At 37.8% G+C, this 12397-nt stretch overlaps 1 protein-coding gene across 2 annotated transcripts in view; it reads right to left on the bottom strand.

The window, feature by feature from the left end:
• Window positions 1-12397, bottom strand: part of CNTN3 (contactin 3) — a 351187-nt gene that overhangs the window by 96071 nt on the left and 242719 nt on the right. For both annotated transcript variants that reach the window (XM_084766357.1, XM_084766358.1), the window contains exons 8-11: window positions 11575-11759; window positions 7717-7853; window positions 6144-6273; window positions 2336-2486 (exon numbers count right to left, since the gene is read on the bottom strand). In XM_084766357.1, the coding sequence (XP_084622483.1) occupies window positions 2336-2486; window positions 6144-6273; window positions 7717-7853; window positions 11575-11759 (603 nt within the window). The remainder of the gene's footprint in view (window positions 1-2335; window positions 2487-6143; window positions 6274-7716; window positions 7854-11574; window positions 11760-12397) is intronic.

Raw genomic sequence — 12397 nt, 5'->3', positions numbered from 1 at the left:
GGGTTGTATCAGACACAATCACTTTGGAGTTTGCATTGTTCTGAACTTGTATTTTAATAAATACGTCTGTTGTTGTATAAAGGAGCAATTGCAGCTTTTGTGGTTTTACCCACTCTTATGAAAATACTTCCATGCCTATAATTTAAAAGCTGTTCATTTGCAGTAAGATTTTGTCATAATTTAAGTAAAAGAGATCCATGGACCATGGAGAAAGATTTTCCTTCTTGTTCAGTGTCCTCTCATTTCCCAAAGCAATGCTTGCAATTCTGTGATTGAGAAAGACTGAGACCACCCCAATGATGCTAGACCCCTGTACAAAAGCTGGTACTGAAATGTCTTAGTGCTTATGCTCAAGGGCTTGATGACTCATTTCCTGCAAGCATGCTCAAAAGTGAATCACTTCTGTAGAGCTCTGTCCAGGGGTTCCTATCTCTGCTACAATCAATCATCACAAACGTAAGGCTCCAACCTAAAATTCCACCATAGCACTTGTTGGCTAAAACCACAGTATGCTGGTGAAAGTTCATTCCTTCCAAAGATACTAGAAGTAATTGTGGTTATCCAGGCTGTGGACGTGGAAACTGGTCCCTTGCATGAAGGGAACAGGATCTCTGTCTGTTGCCCCTTCCAGTGTTTAGAGCATCGCTCCATGTGGAGATCTATCTCTCCTTTGAATCTTACCTGCTCCCATGACAACTGATTGCCTTACTCATGCCATACCTTTGCCTTTCTATTCCTCTTTTATTTTATTTTAAAATCCCCAGTGATTTGTTTGGTTCTACACAGTTTAATTCTGTAGGTTAATCCCTGTATTTAAAAATTGACATATCAGGGGTGGTAGCACGGCTCAGTGGGTAAAGGTTATTGCCACCAAATGGCACAGTATAAGCTCAGTCACCAGAACTTGCAGAGTGGAAGGAGAGAATTCATTGCCACAAGTTGCCCTTGAATTACCAAAGAAGCATCTCTCTCTCTCTCTCTCTCTCTCTCTCTCTCTCTCTCTCTCTCTCTCTCTCTTTCTCTCTCTCTCTGTGTGTGTGTGTCTGTCTCTGTCTCTCTCTTTCTCTCTCTCTCTGTGTGTGTGTGTCTGTCTCTGTCTCTCTCTTTCTCTCTCTGACATGTGCATACACTCACATGCAAACAAATGAATAGATAAATGTAAAAAATTGACAAACTGGCAACCTCAATTTCAAATTTAATTGCATTTTCCCCACTTGTGATAGTAACTCTTGCTTGGGAGTCAGTTTCTGGGCATGTCTCTGAGGGACTTTCTCAGGTTTAGGCTGAGGTGGTAAGACCCATTCTAAATGGAGCTGTACTATTAGAAGGGCAGGAATCTCTGAGCCTTGAAAATGGAGAAAACAAGCTTAGAAGTCACTGTATCCTGAATGTGAGCACAATGTAAACAACCACCTGGCCATCATGTTGTCCTCTCCATGATGGACTGCACCCTCAAACCTCTAGCTGTAAGGTAGCACACACCCCTGTTTTCTTAAGTTGCTTTTGTCAGATATTTTATCATAGCCACAAGGAATGCAACTAATATGTCAGTTAACACAAGGAAACCACAGGTTTCCAGGGCAAGGACTTCAGCCCTTTGGGCATAGTATCTAGCAAGAAGTAAACATTTAGTCAATAATAATAGCAGCCACTATACATGCTTACTCTCAGGCAGGTATTGATCAGTATGCTTTATGAATATTTATGCATTCATCCCCATAATAAGCCTCTCAACATGAAGCAATAACTACTATCATCATCTCTTTAACAAATAAAGAAACAAGACACAGAAATGCAGGTATGCTTCATGGAGCCAGTTAAATGAAGAATGAAAGCAAGAACCTAGGCAGAGCAGGTCTCGAATCCAAGCACTTAATCAAGCATCCTTCTGTCACATAATTCCAGTATTATAAAGACAAAACAAAGCAATAATTTCCTTAAATTAAATTCAGGAACAGCTAAATTATCCCAAAGTAGAAGGCAAGGGTATGTGCACTTCCTCTGCATGTTCGCTCATTTTACTATCTTCTCTTTTGTCTTGGCATGTAGTCTCATTCTGGGCCTTGAATTCCTTAATCATTCTGGTTGAGTGTCCCCAGGGGCTCACAGAAGACCATCTTTGCCACAACAAAGCATTTTAAATAGAAAACAAGTTTATCAGGCTTGAAAATCTGATTAAAACTATAATTAGAGTATTAAAGACAAAACCATCAGTGCTCTGATTTGTAATGCTATGTATTCTACTGTATGCTGCAGCATTCCATTTTATACTGCTTTCTTTGATGATCAACACAGGAGAGAAGAAAGCAAACCAGTGCTTTGTAGAACAGAGTACCTTGCCTGTTCCCGCACCATCGTGTCTCCCTTCTTCCAGAAAGAAAGTGCCCTTGGAGAGGCTCTGGGTTTACAATCCAAGGTCACCAGGCTGCCCACCTGCACCTGGACCAATTTCTTCATAGGGTTCCTTGAAAAGTCTGGAGCAGAAGCTGAAGAAGGAAGGGGGTGAGGGAGGGAAGGAGGGAGGGAGGGAGACACATACAGAGAGAGAGAGAGAGAGAGACAGAGACAGAGACAGAGAGACAGAGAGAGAGAGACAGAGAGAGACAGAGAGAGAGAGACAGAGAGAGAGAGACAGAGAGAGAAAGAGAGAGAGAGAGAGATTGAGAGAGAAGGGGGAGAGAGAGGGAGAGAGAGAATTGGATTGTTATTTAAAAGAACTAGATACTTATTTTAAAAATCTTATTATCTGAAAGGTCCACTGTATCTGTTTTTTTAAACTCTGTGTGGCAAAGGGGATATTGATGCTTGATTTGGTGTGTGCCATATGCAAAAATGCAATGCTGAAAATCAATTTGTGCTATTGTGTTTGAGGTCAAGTTTTAAACTTCAAGACTGTTGCTTAACATGGGTAATTTAAAAATATTCTCTGTGAAGATTTAAAATAACTCAATCATGAGTTTATTAAAGGAGACTATTTATCATAGTATCTTTAGGAAAGTTTGTTCCCTCATGACAACGATGGTCTCTGTTGAACCACGGGGCACAGCATCTAGTGGATCTGTCATTCAGAGGCTGCTACACAATGTTCTGGAATATTGGCTGATATTTGAACAAAATATTCGGTATGTTGCACCATGAAATTCTCATATGACTAAATTTAACTTCAAAGTGAGGAAAGAAGACATAACATAGATGTAATGATCAAAAATGTAATATCACATTAAATATCATAATGTTCAGAAAATATTATGCTTCTTAGTAAAGCCTGTGGTGCCAATCTTTAGGCCACATAATAAGGTTTAAGGAATCATTTAAATGAAATAATATGCTAATCAAAAAGTCACAATTCCTCTTACTACATATGTGTAAAAAGCTTAGGAACCTGGTTATATTTCCAAATAGAGAAAGTTCTCTCTTTTTCAAAATAAGAAAGGACCTTCTTTTCTAGCCAAGGCTGGCCTTCAGTCACAATTCTCTTACCTAGAATTGCAAGCACTGGGACTATAGATGTGAACAAGACACCAATATTTTAAAATAAAATTTAATTTCTTTTATTTTATGTGAAATGATGTTCTGCCTGCAAGGATGGTATTTCTCTACATGTGTACAGTGCCTGTAGGGGGTCAAAAGAGAGAGTTGGATACCCTGGAATTGGAGTACAAGCAATGATCACCTACCATGTGGGTGTTGAGTATGCAACCAATGTCCTAAGTGAAAGCAGCAACTTCTCTTAACTGCTGAGCCATATCTCCATCCCCTGTTCAGCTGGCTCCTAATGTTCTATGCTATGGAAAATTCCAGTGAAAATAACTTTTTTTTGGCACATAGGCATTTTATGATTATAATATGTTATTGAGTATATGGGTGTTCAAGTACTGCCCTTAGAGTTCAGGGAACATCATAGAAGAGGGGGGCAGAAATATTGTAAGAGGCAGAGGACCAGGAAATCTTCTGTAATCTTCTGTAAGTCTTCCCCAAGAATAAGCCCCATGGCTGGTTGTCTAATACTGAATGGTCAACCCTAGAAACCTGTACATGTAGGCAACACCGAACAGACTCAGCAGGTTGTATTAATATGTTTATTTGTTTGCAGGTCTATGTAACAACAATAATTAAAGAACAGGAGGCTGTGAACCTTGAAGGGGTTTGGGAGCAGGGGATGCATGGAGAAGAGAGAAGGGGGTGGGGGAGTGATGTGATTATTTAATTACATAGGAAAAGACATTATTCTGAGTTGGCCTTGTGAATTAAAATCCTTTGAAAATATTTTAATAAAATATCATGGGTCAATTTATATTTGAATATACTTTTTTAACTTATGCATCTATTTTTCCCATATAAGCCCCCACAACCTAATAAGACATAGGAATCCATCCCTTTAAAAGAGGAATTAGACAATGTCTCTGTGAGTTTTCATCCTGTAGAAGAGCGTGCTTCAACTTCTACTTGTGTTCAGTCCTCTCCTGTTTTTGTTGTGACCATGCTACTTCTCTGCCTCAGCTAACAGGAAACAAAGTTTCACTGACAATCCTGGCAGTCTTCCTGCTACTCATGAACTATTTCCAATCTTCAGGGGCCAGAGACAAGAGGCATCTTCTCCATTAGTCTTGGATTCCTCAACATCTCTTGGCACTTAGAATTGCACAATAATTTTTGTGAGAGACTCTCATACATTGTAGAATATCTGGCAGCCTTGCTATCTTCTACCATGGTGGCAATATCACACAGGAGTCCTGTCCTTTCCCAAGACACTAGTTATAACAACAAAAGATATCCCAAAATATTTCAAAGTATGACCAAAAGTAAAAACATTCTTAAGCTGGGAGCCACTGACAGATAAATCAGAGTTTCATATTATTCAAAACATTTGCACAGTTCAACAATGGTCAATGGGGCCAAGGACATAATATTGACACTTGGCATTTACGCACCTAAGAAAGTGATACTTCTCCCACTGAACTCATTGTGGCAATAAATGCAGTAAATTGAGAGGTATTCCATGGAAACTGAAAATAATGGTGATAGTTGAATCCTGGCTCAAGTTATGCTCAAATCTAAACTGCCTATCTTAATTTCTTGAAACAGTGAATCCTTTTTTTTTTTCTTTCTCTATGTCCATTTCTTGAGTATTTCTACTGTGCTGTCAAGTTACCATTGTATTTTCAGTCATTTTCCATGCCAATGTCCTTGATATAAATGTCCTAGGCACTACAATATATTTTTCTTCCTCTCCTTAGACCAAAGTGCAGGGAAAAGAAAATAAATCATAATCTCAGAGTGGACCACTGGTTAATTATGCCTTCAGCATGTCCTACATTTAAACTTCCAAAAAAGGTTCACGAAGTGAATCAAATGTCACTGATTCCAATTTTGTGTTTTGCTTTTGTGACCAGCAATATAGAATCCAAGTATCCCTGTAAGAAGCATTACTTATTCTATGTACTGTGGCTGAGTAATGGCCCATTAGATGTGAAGGACCTCCTTTTCCTGCTTTAATTCAGCCTTGAAATTTAATTCTGGTTGCCATGGCTATTTTTCCACTGGCATCCTTTAAAATACACGTGTTTTGGTTTCAGTTAGGTTGATACTTTTTGTTTGTTTTGCTTTTTGAGATAGGGTACTCTGTAGCTAGGCTGGCTGGCCAGATGCCTGGCACTTCCTATGTAATTTAGCCTGGCTTCAACTTTGTAGCAATCCTCCTGCCTGGTCTTCTAGATGCTGGGATTCTAGTGTATTGTCTAATTAGAAACCCTGAAATCCGGTCATAGTGGCATATGTCTATAATCCCAGGACTTGGGAGGCAGAAGCAGGTGAATCACTGTGAGTTCAAGACCATTCTGGTCTTAAAAAAAAAAAAAAGAAGAAGAAGAAGAAGAAGAAGAAAAAGAAGAAGAAGAAGAAGAAGAAGAAGAAGAAGAAGAAGAAGAAGAAGAAGAAGAAGAAGAAGAAGAAGAAGAAGAAGAAGAAGAAGAAAGAAAGAAAGAAAGAAAGGGAGAAAGAAAGAAACCCTGAGTAATAAAATTACACTGAAAATACTATTAGGTGGTAAAGTAGACTACAAAAAGCCAATATTTTAGAATAGAGCAACAATGTAATATTTAAGGGAAAAAGTAAGATTAAACACATAAAAGAATCAGTCTTACCCACAACCTTGAGCTCAGCGCTGGAGTATATTAGCCCATGTTTGTTCTCTGCTATGCACTGGAACATTCCAGAGTCAGTCACATTGAGGTTGGATATTGTAAGGGCACCATTTTCTATCTGTATTCTCTCCTGGAAAGAAGGTAAAATTTCTTGTAGATAACTAAAATTTTAGGATTAACATAAACACTACCAAGTATCACTTCAATCAGACAAAAGTTGTTGCTATTTTCCTCAGACTACCTAGTAGTCTGACCTGAAATGTAACCTTTATCTTCTTTGAAGTGGAAAAGGATATTTCAGATATACAAGTGAAAAATGAGAAAATAATTATCAAAACCAAAGGTGAAATGTAGCACTCATTTTCTTTTCATCTATGGTTAATGATTCAGTGTTTTTTTGTTTTTTGTTTTTTTTTAATGTACAGGGAGGTTGATTTTAATCCTGGGAGTTGTAAAGATTTTCATCACAATATTTTTAAAAATCATGTAAGCTTAATAAATTATAAATTCAGTTCATTAAACAGTGCAAACAGAGTATAAGACCTGCACCATTAGATGTGAAGGACCTCCTATTCCTGCTTTAATTCAACCTTGAAACTTAATTCTGGTTGCCAGGATTTGTTGTTGTTGATTAACCATGATGGCTATATATATACTAACATAAAGGCACAAAATTGACTTAGTACACATATACACAGAAGAGCAGAAACACACAGCTGAAGAGGGGAAGGGGATGAGAAATTAAGTACTTGTCTCAGAGGAAGCCAATTCATAGATTATTTATTCTCCAAACACAAGACCGTGGTATAAAACAGGAAACGTTATTTCCTTTTTGGCTAAAGTAAAGCTTTCCTTAATGCAATAACCCTGAATGGATATGTATATTAATATTATCAATGCAAAATCATCAGTATACCCTGAATTGCAATGTGGAGCAATCTCATTAAAAGACTCAATGACTGATTTTTATGAATTTTCCCTGTGTTGTGATTTACAGGAAATATGACCCTACAGGCGCTGGTGTTTGAACATGAGAAGGTCTGAAACTCTAGAACCTTTGATCTTCCTAGGATGGCTGGAATGAGTGTAGGGGAGGATACTTCTTGAGGGGAATATCTGCTTGGGAATAGCCTTAGCTCTTATGCTTCTTGACCCCTGCTGACATATCCTCCCATCATAGCTTTTTCATTGCAATGAACTTGTGTGTGTGTGTGTGTGTGTGTGTGTGTGTGTTGATTTGTACAGATGCCCATGCACATGTGTTCAAAGAGGCCAAAGGACAACCTCAGGTGTCTTTCCTCAGATGTAATCCACCCTTTTTCTTCCTCTGAGAAAAAGTATCTTTTGCTGTCAGTTACCTATGTTCTATCTACCCAGTCATACAATCCCAAGTATTGACTCTCCCATTCAACATTGTTTTTAACATGGGTGCTGAGGAATGGACTCAGGCTTCCGTGGTAAGGCAAGGACTTTATCTTCTAAGCTTCTCCTGAGCCCTGTTGTCTAGAGGTTACAGGAAGTTGTAGCCTCAAAACTGTAGGGAGAGTTGGACAGAGAAGGTGCACCACCTTACCTCTAGTACTAAGGCATCTCCATTTTTCAGCCATCGGTAGGAGGGTTTGGGCTTCCCACTTGCCCGGCATTCCCAATAAAGATTGTCCTCCACAGCTATTTCCATATCTCTTATGAGTTGTACCCAATGGGGTTTTGCTACAACAGAGAAAAAAATAGATAATACAAAGATAAGAAACTCAAATCATACAGTAAAAAGAGAAAAATGGCATATAAATGAATATCAGACTTTAATCCATAGATTAACATAGGCTAGACTAGAATTATATTGAGTGCATTGAATGGTTATATAATATATTTCTAGATTTCACAGTGATGTTGCAATGTATTATATCTTGAGCCTGCTTTATTGTTCTTTCCGTGTTTTCAAAATCCTGAATGCTATATAATACTCTTCAGATGTCTATTAATAGATATTAATGCAGGTACAGAAAATTACTTTCCCCAAGTATGTTTTTGAATTGTAAGATCGTATTTCATGACAACTTTAAACTGAACGACAGCATCTATTTGTCCTAATGACAAACTAAATATTAATAGCTATAGGAAAGAAGCACCTATGGCTAAGAAATAATATTTATTTCAAGTCAGAAATGCCTCTCATTTAAATACAAAGTACTGAACACTTTACACAACTCTTTCTGCATTAAAATGAAAGCACTAAAAGTTGGATAAGCAGCCATAACGTGAGCTGCAATCTTTTATCAGAAAAAATTGTAATTGATGCAACTTCGAATTATGTATGCTAATCAGTTGGATCAAGGATATGAGTGCTTTTCACTTATGTTTTGCAAGGCTCCTGGAAACTGCTTTTTTTTTTTTTCTTCAGATGAAAGTGACATACCACTTCCAGTGGAAACCACTCAACACACACACAGTATATTCAGCCAAGTCCCAGCTTGCATTTCAGATCCAAACCTGGGAGGTGAGATCTCTTAGTGGTTTCACATTGCATTATGCATGTGATGTGTGCCACCAGATCTGCATTTGCATTCTCCATATGGGCCAGCAGTTTATCTATTTTTGTTTAATTGCAACCACAGGAAGATTTGTCTTTCCTTTTCTGTCTCCCAAAATCTCCATTTTGCAAATGAAATTGAAAGAAAACTATGGATAGTTAGCTTTGTTGTTGTTGTATAAAAACCCAGTTTGTTGTTGTATAAAAATGGTTTTTCCAGTACGAAATATAGTTCACTCAAAATGACTCCTCCTAATTAATATTAAAATTTCTTTTCCTATTTCAGGAATCATCAGACCCACCTGGTAGGCGGCTGCAGCTAGGTTTGAGAGAAACCCTTGACCAAGGCCCAAGTATCCAATGGGAATCTATAAGGGTGACTGCCCATCTTAAAATAGAATAGAAGCATAAGTTGGTGTTCCAAACCAATACTGAGATTAGAACTGCCACAATAACCAGGCCCTTTCGTCCTTAACCATAATTTGAGATTCAAATCCTCTATCACACCATATTTACATGAATTATTAGAGCAAATAATCAGAGAACTACATGGCACTCACTGATGCCTCTACATGGCATTCATCGATGCCATGATATAATCTTAAAGTTGTAGGATGCCTTCCATTAAATTCTCTATGGTGTTTACTTATAATTTATTCGTAGGTACATAAAATATTATCCACAGAATGGATCAAGTATAGCAGATGTTATTGGTTTCTTCTAGTGCATTAATTTCCATTCTTACTTATGACTAAAATATCACCAATCTTTCATGCTGCTATCCTGCCTTCTGTCAGCTCACACTGTCCATAAAGCTGAGGGAAGACAATTTCTATACCCTGATCCAAAGGGAGGCTCTTACGCTGTCTCATCCTACTTTCCCCTGCTACCAAAGGCTTTAGGGATGGATTCCTGAAAGCAGAGGATTGGTAACTACTTTGTAGAACAGAAGGACGTGGGCAATTGATGTGCTGCTCATTGGTGACAGCCACCTTGTGACTGTATTGTCAATTAATATGTAGAAAAAGGAAACAAAAAAAATCCAAGCAGGGAAAAATAAAAGCAGAGAAACTGAGCCATGGCACGATGTCAGTTTAGCTTTGGATGTTTTCCCGGGGGGCATATGGCTACCATTTGGGCAGAGATTATAAGGCATAAAAACATAGAGCACTGAAACAATTAATAGTGGTTCTCAACCTGTGGAATGTGAACCTTTGGGGTTTGAACGATACTTTCTCAGGGCTCACCTAAGACTATCTTCATATAAGATATCTACCTTACGATTCATAACAAATTTTTAAACAGAACTGTTGCAAAATTATTGTTATAAACTGACAACAAAATATTTTATGGATGTTGAATAAAATACATCTGCAAGATGCACAGATATGAAAGCTATTGAATGCATTTGCAGTTTAATTATTAGAAACATTGTCAACCCAGCACAAATTCTTCCTAGCGCAGTAACTTCCAGCTATTGAGGATCTATTTCACGGATGAGGTCTATCACAATGCGAGGAAGTGTATTAAGGGGTCACCACTTTTGAAAGGCTGAGAACCACTGATTTAACAAGTCAGAGTATTCTGAATTTTTTCAAAGTGAGAAAATTTGCCAAGTGTGCTGTGATCAACAAGTAGATAAGCAGAAAGAGGAAGCTAAGCTAGGGTGTGAGACACAGCGCTGCTCGGCCACATGAGTGAAGTATCAAGCTTACCACTGCTACCACGACCACCACCACCACTGCCGTTACCATGCCACCAATTCACAGCCACTGACATACAAGAGGGTGGTTTCTCATGCATTACGCTAATCATGAGACGAGGTGGGAAAGTTACGAAACATGACACATGCTATTAAATTATCCCTTCGTTTTGCTGCTCCCGGACAATTCCCAAGTTCGAGTAACATAAGAAGTATTAATCTTGTCAGCGGTAATACACTTGACAACTTCCAGGTATTGAGGATCTATAACCGTTTCTACCGTTTTAACAGCTGCCTTCGTGAGCAGTTTCTTTCCCTGTAGCATGTGTGTACACTGTACACAGTGCCACAGAAAACTGTTCCAATTACCAGTTACTAAAATAAATAGGCTATAATGCAATTTGCCTTTCATGAAGTTGGTGAATTTGTGCTAGGTTTACAATGTTTCTAATAATTAAACTGCAAATACATTCAATTGCTTCCATATCGGTGCATCTTACAGATGTATTTTATTCAATAACACGTTAGCACTTTCCACAACATGTTTTCATCAAAACATAATGGCGTATTTTAAACAAAAGAAATTTGAAAAGAAAAAAAAAGAATATTTAATTTTCTCAAAAATGTCCTCTTAAAAAGAGAAAATCACCTTATTCTTTCCTTCCCCAACTGAGCAGTATATCAAGCAAATATGATTGCAAATTAAAGGAAGCAAGTAGACTACAGATACATTATTTACAATATTGGATGGGGCTGAAAATTCTCCTTCCAAAACAACAACTTCAGCTTATTTGTATTTTTTAATGTAATAATTACAACTCTTCTCAATAAGCAATTTTTCTGCCTTTCAAATAAGTGCACAAAATCACCTTTTCTAGAAGAGAAAGCAGGCAGAGAGAGCTGTCTCGTACACGATTAAGTGTGTGAAAGGTCACGCTTAGAAAAAAAATGTGAAAGATTTCATTATCATATGAATCATTTTCAAAATTTAAAAGGAATATGTCTTCATGTTGGCTGCAAAATTGCCTTTCTTTCTAATTTCTTTCCTCTCTGATGAGTGTCCTCACTTAACAAAATGAGAATAAAACATAGAAAAGACAAATTAAAGCCTGATGTTGTGCTGTAACTTCCTCACTGCCTAAGACAGACTCGGGAGAACAAAAGCTGAAGGCCACTTTTCCCCATAGTTGGTGCTTTACCATAGTATGTGAGCCGCCCTCTAGCCACGTTTTTTCCTCGTGAATTTTCAGCAATGCACTCGTAGGAGCCTGTATCTTCCTGTTGGAAGTTGGGGATTTCGAGCACAGCATTGACCTTCCTCAAGTGAATTTTGTTGGGAAATGGCATTCCATCACTTCTTCTCCAATTAATCTGAGGAACAGGGCTGATAAGAACATTTTCAAGTTGTCTGCTGTTCTTTGGAAATCTCATAGACTTAACAACAGAAAGCTTCAGTTAAGAGAGAAAAAAGGCACAGGTTTCCACTACAGAAGACTTGCAGCTGTAAATCACATAAGTGGGATGCAAAGACTAAATTCTTGTTTTGATCCAGGGTCTCACTCTGTAGCCCAGACTTGCTGCTAACTCCGGATCTTTCTGTCATGACTCTAGAGTAACGAGATCACAGGCACTGAATGTGCACATGCCACACCCAGGTTTAAATCTTGGAGTGGGTATTTTAATATAATAAACTGTTCATCTCTGTCAGTCAACTCATGCTTTAGGTGCAGAAAAAAAATGTGTCAAATGGCAAGTAAAAAACATTTTTTCTGACTTAGCTTATGGAAATGGTAAGGCATTCTCAGTGTCCTTAAATGTATTTTAATGCTTCAAATTACACTATATATTATATGTATAATATATATGCATAATGTATATAAATATAGACTCTTCTGCATCTGATTATTCCTTTGCTTCTAAATAAAATTAAGAAAACATACAAAATCAAAGAAAGATTAAGTTCCTTGAAAAACCAGGTGGTAAGATTGACAACACCTTGGCCACATCCACAAAATGAAAGAG

Source organism: Acomys minous (genome assembly GCF_964271855.1).
Source record: "Acomys minous genome assembly, chromosome: 17".
NCBI classification, from domain to species: domain Eukaryota; kingdom Metazoa; phylum Chordata; class Mammalia; order Rodentia; family Muridae; genus Acomys; species Acomys minous.
This window is presented reverse-complemented; position numbering and strand designations above follow the sequence as displayed.